General features: G+C 39.8%; 1 protein-coding gene across 2 annotated transcripts in view; it reads left to right on the forward strand.

Moving 5' to 3' along the window:
• angpt2b (angiopoietin 2b) overlaps window positions 1-4,029 on the forward strand; it is a 255,197-nt gene extending 251,168 nt beyond the window's left edge. For both annotated transcript variants that reach the window (XM_060847374.1, XM_060847373.1), the window contains exon 9: window positions 1,351-4,029. In XM_060847374.1, the coding sequence (XP_060703357.1) occupies window positions 1,351-1,511 (161 nt within the window). In that variant the 3' untranslated portion in view covers window positions 1,512-4,029. The remainder of the gene's footprint in view (window positions 1-1,350) is intronic.
• The last annotated feature ends 6,593 nt before the right edge of the window (window positions 4,030-10,622 follow it).

Raw genomic sequence — 10,622 nt, forward strand, 5'->3', positions numbered from 1 at the left:
GAGAGAGCAGCCCTATGATCCTCTGGAATTATGCAGACTTTGCTTTACTTTATATTCTGCAATGATCTCTTTTCTACTTCATACAAATCAAGGTACTTGTTTCTTTGTGTCCACTCAATTGAATTCCTATCATTTTAAAGACCTCAATATCAATCATTCGATAATCTTCTAAACTAGAATCATTCTAGCAAATATGCACTTGAACCAATTCATGACCAATATATTTCGGAAATGATGGTGTTCCCCGTGCGCTTGCTACCGTTAGGCACTTAAGAAAAAACAACTTAGGAGCAATACCTTCCTGTTAATTATGTTTTCCCTTGCTTTACTTGGATTTCCCAAATACATAACATCATGCCTCTCATTACTGAATGCATTCCATACATCCAACCATTCCCAGAAAACACCATTGAATTTGTTCTTGTTTTTGCTAGTTATCCAATTTTCCCACTAATTTCAACCATTCATGACAGCAAACCTGCTCTGTGTGAAAATGTGGCTAGATCGATTCCTGGGTACACCTACTGAAAATACGAAAGTATACTTCCTCACAAATAGGATGTGGCACCTGCAGATACTAAATAGTGGATTGTGCTATGGTGAGAGGTAACAATTGCTGCTGAGTTTCAGAGCAACTTGATATGTTTTCTCCCAGATAAGATATCTTTATAGTTCTAACATTTCCACATTAAATTGCTACACTTTTTCTTGCTGCTATTGTTCTTTGGCTCTTCTTCAATGGGGAAGTGATGGCCGAGTGGTAGGTAATGTAATAGGAAGCCAGAGCTTACTCCCACCATGGTAAATAGTGGAATTTAAATTCAACTGAAAAAGTAATATGAAATTACAATTTTAATGCAGACCATGAATCCATTGTCAATTGTCAGGAATACCCCATTTGACTTTTTAGTATCCTTTAGCAAGGGAACTGCAATCTATATCTGGTCTGGCCTACATGTGACTTCAGACTGGTGTCTCTTAACTACTCTCTGGAGCAATTAGGGATGGACAATAAATTCTGGGTGAGCCAACAATGTCCACATCTTATTAATGAATTTTAAAGAATAGATTCACCATCTGCCCCTCTGCCAAAGCTACATCTTTGAATCAGTTCCTGAGGCAAGGTGGGAGGAGGCGGGTTGCATGCATGACAGTTGACTAAAATAATATTATTGGTAATTTTGCACTGCGCAAGAATTAAATGGAATATATGCCAAGTGGTATAGCCCAAATTGAGAATTTACTACACAAGCAATCACAGTCACCTATCCACATCATTTCATATTCTGCCTGTGGTATTATGAAGAATACACTGTAAACATTGTTTTACTTGTTTGTTTTTGTCTGCAGGATGGTGGTTTCAGGCCTGTGGCCCTTCTAACTTGAATGGCATGTATTATTCAGGCGGGATGAACACAATTCGCTTTAATGGGATCAAGTGGCACTACTGGAAAGGGTCACATTATTCCCTCAAGTCCACCACAATGATGATCCGGCCTGTAGGTTTCTGAGCAATGCATCGGCATTGCTTTTTGGAACAGCTCATGGAATTTGCCATTCACATGTACGGGATACTCTGCATCTGCCGCACAACCACTGATTACAGTTTTTTAAAACTTGTTTAGCACACACTGGTGGGATATAAATATTAAAGGCTTTGCCACCATAGCTATGCACCTCCAGCCTGCAGTTTGCTAGAAATTTTTTTTTTGAAAAAAAGCCTTGCTGCATTTCTTCAGTGGTGAAAAGATTGACAAGGACACTCTCGGCGGAAAGCTGAAAGGAGAATATTAAGTGACTTGCCATTGAACTAGTTCATGAAATAGAAAATCCCCTCGGGACTTCTCCTGTTCAACTCGAATGATGCAAAGAATGTGTTGCCCATTGACATAATCGAGATTCAGGGCAAAGTATATTTGAAAGTCTTCATTCTTTGTCAGCTGCCTTCAATGCTGTCTCCAATGCATCAAGCTTCACATCTGCTTTCTCCTTCAGTAGCTTTTGAAGCATAAGACCATTGCAAAAGCAAACCATAGCATAAATGTAACATGTTTAACTATTTCATGAGCAAAACATATTTTGTTGTGCTTCCCCAGTAAAGTCTTTGAGAGAAAAGGGATCTTTGCATATTTACATTCTTATGTTTACCCATCTGTGCCTCATTCATATTTTTGGGGACTGCCTGTTTTCTGGGTAGGCTTAGTTACTACAGCAGCCAGCATGTATAGCTTGTTCCAAAAAAAAATCCCATTGTATGTTGGCTGTCACTGCTGACTTGCATTCTAACAGATGTTCTATTTGCTGCATGCCCAGCTGTTTGTATCACTGTGCTTTTGACATCTTTGTTTCTTTTGTTTTCATTACAATGATGATTAAATCTACTGTATGTGGAGAGCCTGATGCTGGACCTCTTTATCAAAACATGGTTAAATATCTTTCAGTGCATGAAGTCTTGGCCACTTCGTTCTTTTGCAATGAGTCTCTGCTGGACAATTTACTGTGAAAGTTTCTACTGCATGTATTGGTACTGAGGAAGCCTATCCAGTTCAACTGTGATCCAGTATTGAGCGATTGTTGCTTTTGTAGTGCACAGCTCATTCTAAAATTGGTAATTGTGCCTCTGACAATTGCACTTTGTTTCTCAGATTCTCATCAATCAAAAACCAAAAACTGGGAGAAAACACAAAGGTCATTATCATGATTAAACATGGAATGAAATTCAAACTCCCCCCAAAAAATACAGTTTCACTTGGGATAGTTGCATCTGGCTACACTCTTTTAAATCATGATGTGGAGGAGCCACTGTTGGTCTAGGATGGACAAAGTTAAAAATCACACAACACCAGGTTATGGTCCAACAAGTTTATTTGGAAGCTCCAAAAGCTGGTGCTTTCAGGTAAACCTGTTGGACTATAACTTGGCGTTGTGTGATTTTTAACTCTCTTAAATCATTTAACTTTTGTCTGCACACCAGCCCCTTTGTTGTTACTTCTAATATGGGGTCACTGCGTTTTTAAAATACTACTGAATGTGGAACATGCATAATTTGAATACCTAACAGCACATAAATTGGATATCATCCTATGTGGCATATCATAACAATACCCATAAGATGTTAAAGACAAATAAGTACTTTCTGTGAGAGAGAAAGAACAAACCTTGCATGAGTTCCTAGATCTTCTGATTTTATTCTTTTGATCACTAAAATCAAACCTACTGTTTCCATGTTCCCTGCTGTTTCCATTGTGAACTCTCCAGTACCAGGATAGAACAATTGGCCAACTTGTTGGCTCTGACTGCAAAAATGCTGCAAGCTGTTATGTGAGAGTGACCCATGTATTTTCTCGGCTTTACAGCACAACCTCTGGACAACTCGATTTCCCAGCCTCTATTCCCAGGCAGGTCCCTGCACAGATGCAGGGTACTGAGAATACGACACAGCTTGAAATGATTAATTTTTTGCAAAAAAAGTTGATTGGCAAGTGTTTATTAACATTTTTTATAAGATTAACAATTCCACTGCCAAGTGTTAATTAAGAAACACCAGTTTGTAATTGTTCATCTCTAATTTCACACGGCCTCTCTGCACAGAGTACAACACAGATGTGTGTTGGAATACTGGAATGTCGCTCCAAGTAAAATATAAAGAGTGTGCCAATAGCAATGGTTAATCATTATAAACAGGTGGAGCAACAATGGATTACACATCATGTCTAAGGAATGATCAGAAAACCAAAACTGTGCTGAATTATACTCATTCTGTCTGTAACAGAACCAAGGAAGTGTGATTACCAGAAATGAGAATCTGTTAAAATGCATCACCACAGACCTAACCTAAAAGTGTGATGAAGGACTTACTAAGTCATCTGAAGCATAAAGTCAAGAATTAGGTTATGCTTAAAGATTGTTTTTTCTATATCAGATTGTTGAAATAAAGAGTACTACAAACATTGATTCATTAGTCATAATTCTAACTAATTTTAACTGAATTATTCAGTGTTTCCAGTATATTCAGATATTAGAAAATATTACTGCTACTTACTCTACAAAAAGAAACATAAAATAAATTGGCAAACAATGAATTGACAATGTTTGCATACTTTTGCTTTTTAGACATTATGAAGCATAAGCATACAACTTACAGCAGTTTTTGGAATAATTTTACAAGTGTTCAAATTTCTATTTGTGCTTTTCTCTGTTCTGTCTGCGAGCAAAAGAACTGGATCATTATCACAATGCTGTGACCTTTGATTGTGCATTAAAGCTGTAATACATCAGATGTTTGACCAACATTCTAGTTTATATATATTGTTTAAAATTACTTATGACCATAATGCATATGGTGAACCAGTAAAGGGTAATACTGTGATCAGGGCTCCAACATGTTTTGTCAGTGTCATTTGTCCCCATCCTACCTTTCTAGATTTCTCCTATAACATTGACGGAAATCCATTTCCACGGTAGGTGAAAAACAATTGTCAACCCCATCCCCACCCCAGCCCTCTGTGCGCTTGTTCACATTATGGTGTTTGATGACACTACTATACAATGAGCAGGCCTGTTGCCTGTAAAAATGTTCATAAATGTAAACGATTAGCAGGCACCATGAGACGTAAAAACAAACATGAAAGGACCAAGAGGGCAAACAAATTTATTTTATGCAGTAAATAACAAGTTATCAATCTTATCGTATATGGTTATTGTACTCCTTAGGAAACATACATTGACTGCACTTTTTGAGATTGGCTTGGATTATTTTGAACCTATTTGCCCATTGGTTTGTTTGTGGATGACTTACAATGCCATTTCACAGTAAATAACTGAAGGATAGCCTCTGTTAACAGGATACTACTTTCATGACAAAAACAAAATGTTCTGCCTGCTCCACAAATGAGTGGAATGGAATATGAATTCTGATGCTGGTGTGATGTTAGTTACAGGGGCCATTTGTCCTAATGATTGGTGAACTCTTTCAAACAACACAGGTAGCATGTCAATTGTACTCAATCACCCCATGCTTGCAGAACTTAGAATAAAATCTCCAACATTAGATGTGATTCTACTGTTGGATCACATTTATTGGATAATCCTGAATGTGCTCTGAATTAAACCAGAAATGTATTTAATTGGGTTTGCTGTGTGATTCAAGTTATATTTGTTTGCACACAAGGCTCTGTTCTTTGCAAGCCCAAACAATATGACCAAAGATTGCATGTTCTCCATTGAAGAAAATAACCAATCTCTGTTGCTTGCTGTGGGTAGGGCTCTTACCAATCAGTTAACTTGCCTGCTTTGAACTTTATGAGTTTTCAGTTCCGAATTCATTTTCATGTTAACCCTAATCTAAACAAACAGCACTTTCTTCTCATGCTACATAAATTATTGCTTCCTATCTGATGAATACAACACAAAACACTTTGTATTCATGTCTCCTGTAGGCAATGTTTACAAATCAAATATTGAATTCAAAGGGAGGTTCTTGACAGGAAAATCAAGTGGTGAGAATATGACAATTGCTGTTACAGGTAGTAATTGGGGTGAATAGCGTTGTTATATATAACGGTAATCATAGAATCCCTCAGTGTGAAAACAGTTCGTTCAGCCCATTGCATCCACACCAACTCTCTGAAGATCATCCCACCTAGATCCAGCGCCCCCCCCCCCCCCCCATATCCCTGCGACCATGCATTTCCCATAGTTAATCCACATATGCCTGTACACTATGGGCAGTTTAAATTGGCCAATCCACCTAACCTGCACATCTTTGGATTGTGGGAGGAAACCCATGCATTCACGATGGCCAGGTACAAACTCCACACAGATAGTTGCCTATGGGTTGAATCAAATCCAGGTCCCTGGTGCTGTGAAACAGCAGTACTAACCACTAAGCCACTGTGCTGGGAAGCAAGCTAAGCAAATTAGAGAAAAGGGAAGGGTAATACTGATAGAATTAGATGAGGAAGGATGGGTGGAGGCTTAAATAAAGCGTAAACACCAGGACAGTCTTGTTGTGCCAAATGGTTTCTATGGTGAATATTCCATTTAATACGCAAACCTCTACAACACTCTCTTTCCTCTAATTTCTAACTTAATTATGATATACTTCCTAGTTAAAAATTCAATAGGTTGATACAAAATAATTTTAGCACAAAATTGCCTTGTTTACAGGAGATGGTCAGAGAATATGCTTTTACAAATCACTCTGTCACATTCTGATAACTAAATCTATTATTCCTTCTGTGCAATTGGCCACAGCACATGTGTGTGACTGATTGGACTTGTTTAACAATGAGAAGTTGAGCAAAAACTGTGTTTTTTAATATGTGGACACTATTGTTTTGTAAAATAGGATGTTTGTCAGTACTGACAAGCATTTCATTAGCAATAATTTGTGAGAGCCATCTGTTTCTCATTTGTAATCTGGAGGGAAATAAATTAAGGCAAGGTGTGTTTAATCACTTAGCTCTTGCCATGAAGGCTGCAGCAGAAGCAAGGACCACACGACTTCGTGAATTATGTAATTTTGTTGGGAGCTAGATCCAATGTTTCACAAAAGCATTTGTTCTGTCAACTAAAATTTGTAGAAAGACTGTTACCCTGAAATGCATATCCATGTTAAGTCAGAGATAAATTGATTTTCAGCATATGTCAAAGGTGAAATGTTTTCTAAATAGTGACTTTGACCAATGCTCTCAGGCAATCACTTCACAATGTTCCATCAAAGATCAACAGCCACAAATGGGACTGAACACCAGCAGGGAGTCAATAATCTAAGAAGAAAAAAGTGAATATGATGAAAACAAGCTTACGTTTGCTGAAGGTTACTTTTATTTTGAGTCGTAGATGCTAAATTACACCATCAACCAGGCTCAATCTGTACTCAAAATATTGCAGTTTTACCTGGGTTGGTGCCAGCAAACTGTCATTAATTAAATATTTGATGAAAGAAATTAGTTCAAGAATGGTGCGTCGTAATAATGAGATAATTAGAAACAGATCTCCAGAAGTTGGAGCCCAGATACCTAATGACACAGGCATTAGTAAAGGGGCAAAGGGACTGGACAATCAATGTGAGGCTGAAGTTGGGGAAATGCAGAAGAATAAGCAGAGGTCAGGCATGTTAGGATAAGCTGTTAGGAGAGAATGAGTAAGATACAGAGGGTACTCGACATAGAATAATGGGATTAAAATCAGAAGCATATGGAAGGATGATGTGGAATTGATATTGGAATAACCTGATTAATTGAAGAGAATTGAATTGAATTGATTGTCAGGTGTACTGAGGTGCAGTGAAAAGCTTTGACTTGCGAGCAATACAGGCAGATCACAGAGTTAAATAGCAGAGATAAGTAAATAATAGGTAAACAGCGGCAAAAACAAAACACTGGAGAATGTTAAGAGTTTGTGAGTCCATTCAGTATTCTAACAACAGTAAGATAGAAACTTGTTACAAGACCAGATGGTGCATATATTCAGGCTTCTGTACCTTCTCCCCGATGGCAGAGGCTGTAGAAAAACATTGCCATGATGGGGTGGATCTTTGAGACTGTTGACAGCGGGCCTGGTAGATGGATTCTACAGACGGGAGGTTGGCCTTTGTGATTGTACAGGCTGAGTTCACCACTCTCTGTAACAGTCTCCAATCTTGAATGGTACAGTTGCCAAACCAGGTACTGATACATCCAGACAGAATGCTCTCGATGGCGCATTTATAAACGTTGGTAAGGGTATTCACTGTCATACTAAATTTCCTCAGCTGCCTGAGGAAGAAGAGACATTGTTGGGCTTTTGCAAACAGTGCATCCACATAAAGAGCCAAGAAAGCTTGTTGTGGATGACCACTCCCAGGAGCTTGACACTCTCTACTCGTTCCACCTCTGTGCTGTTAATGTGTAGGGAGGGATGAGTAACAACCTGATGAAAGTCAATAATGAGTTCCTTGGTTTTGCTGGGAGTGAGAGCTAGGTTGTTCTCAGTGCACCATTTTTCCAGGTCTTCCACCTCTCGTCTGTGAGGTTTCATCGCCATCTGAGATTTGACTATGGTGGAGTCATGAGCAAACTTGTTAATGGCATTAGTCTGGTATTTTGTGATGCAGTAATAGGTATATAGTAAGTACAGTAGGGGCTAAGTAGGCATCTCTGGGGGGCTCCAGTTTGAATGTTAATGAGGATGAAATATTGTCCCAAATCTTCACTGATTGTGACCTGTGGATCAGGAAATTGAAGATCCAGTGGCAGAGAGTGAGATTTAGTCGAAGTTCGCTAAGTTTAGTAATCAGTCTCAAGGTGATAATAGTGTTGAAGGCTGAACTGTAGTCAATGAGTAGGATTCTTATGTAACTGTTCTTGGTGTCAAGATGTTCTTGGGAGGAGAAAAGGGCAAGTGATATGACATATGAAGTGGATCTGTTGGTCCGATAGGCAAATTGGAGTAGGTGAAGAGTAGTGGGGAGGCTGGAGTTGATTAATGCCATGACTAGCTTTCAAAGCACTTCATGACCACCGAAGTTAGGGTCACTGGGCGGTAGTCATTGAGACATGCTGCTTGAGTCTTCTTAGGCACGGGGATGATGTTGTCCCTCTTGAAACAGGCAGGGACAGTGGCCTGCTGCAGGGAGAGCTTGAAGATGTCTGAGAAGACCCCTGCCAGTTGATCTGCGCACACTGTGAGTGCACGGCCTGTGGCTGGTCCCATCACTTTCCTTGGATTCACATGAAGAAAAATTGATTGGACCTCTGATGCAGTGACTATTGGGATAGGTTCGTCATGACGTGTTAGAATAGATGTTACCTCTCTGCCGAAGTTCTGCTTGAAGCAAGCATAGAAGATTTTGAGATGATCTGGGAGGGATGTGTCATTGTCTGCTGTCTTGCATTGTCTCTTTTTGGAACCTGTGATGTCATGCAGTCCTTGCCATAGTCGCTGGGGGTCTGTCTGGGTCTCTAGTTTGGATCAGTATTGGTCCTTGGCTGTCTTAATGGCTCTGCAAAGGTCATACTTGGATTCCTTATATTTGAGTGGGTCTCCTGATCTGAAGGCCTCATGCCTGGTTTTTAGCAGGTTCTGTGTGTCCTGATTCATCCAGAGTTTCCTGTTGGGGAACACCTGGATTGACTTCCTCAGTATTCAGTCCTCCAGAGCTAGAAGCAAGGAGAAATCCTAAATTAATGTGAAGATACTGTGTATCTCGACTGAGCTGAAATAAATGGTTGTTGCAGAATGTTCTGTGGAGTCCAGTAATATTACATTCGGCAATCAAATTGAATTTGATATTAAACAACACATTGAACCCACGATCGTATCAGCCAGGGTATTCAGGGAGCAATTCTCCAGCAGGAACCTCAGTGACAACCAATGTTTGAGAAGTCTCTACCTCATTAAGAAAGCCATTATTTAATTCTGCCAACTGCTGTAGCCTGAATTACAGGCTTGAAACAGAGAAAGGATCACATTATCAGTGACTGTCAAGGTGACTGTGGCAGTGAACATCTATGTGCCTGGCTCCCTTCTGGCTGTGTGCTGAAGATGTTAACAACCTCTCCCAGTTTGTAGTTGTCATTCAAATTCAGCTCCTCAATGGCAGTTAGGAACGGGCTGTAACTGCGTCCTTGCCAATGACAGCCACATTCCTTGAATGAATAAAAATAAGGTCACTGATGCTCTCTATTCAGAAAGAAATAATTCTACTTCAATCCTTCTTGTCAAGCAGGCAGAGTAGACACAAGGGTTTAAAATGTTCGCAGGCTTCCCTATGGTACAGGGTGCCATTGATTGGTGAAGTATTGTGCCGCATGTTAATTATGTCTTATACCAGAACTGAAGAGGACTCGATGCCTCAAATGTGGCTGTAGACATCACATTGTACAGGTCAAATCTGGTTACCCAATACTCATGATGCCTCCCAACTTTGACCTGCTGTACCAGATGGTATAAATGTCACCATAGCATATACTGAGTAACATGACTTTTTAAAATTCATTCATGATTTGTGGGCATTACTGGCTAGTTCAACATTTGTTGACCATCGCTAATTGTCCTGAATGGAATTGAGAGTCACATGTAGGCCAGACCAGGTAAGGATGGCAGATTGGAGGCAGCACAGTGGCTCAGTACTGCTGACTCACAGCGCAGGGACCTGGGTTCGATTTCAGTCTCGGGCGACTATCTGTGTCGAGTTTGCACATTCTCCCCAAGTCTGTGTGGGTTTCCTTTGAATGCTTTGGTTTCCTCCCATGATCCAAAGAGGTGCAGGTTACGTGAATTGGCCAAGCCAAATTGCCTATGGTATTCAGGGATGTTTAGCTTAGGTGCATTATTCAGGGGAAATACAGAGTAATAGTGGAGGGGAATGGACCTGGATACTCTTCGCAGGGTCGGTATTGACTTGGTGGCCAAATGGCTTGTTTCCACTCTATAGGTATTCTATAATTTCTTCTCTAAAGGATATTTGTGGAGTAAATGGGTTTTTTCCCAATATGGCTATCAGTAGACTCTTAATTCCAATCTTTATTGAATTCAGATTTTGTTATTTGCCATGGCAGGGATTTGACTCAAGTCCTGAGAACACCTCCACATCCCTTGATACTATCCAATCGCCCCGGTCCACGAACTCCTCACAT

Source organism: Hemiscyllium ocellatum, chromosome 30 (genome assembly GCF_020745735.1).
Source record: "Hemiscyllium ocellatum isolate sHemOce1 chromosome 30, sHemOce1.pat.X.cur, whole genome shotgun sequence".
NCBI classification, from domain to species: Eukaryota; Metazoa; Chordata; class Chondrichthyes; order Orectolobiformes; family Hemiscylliidae; genus Hemiscyllium; species Hemiscyllium ocellatum.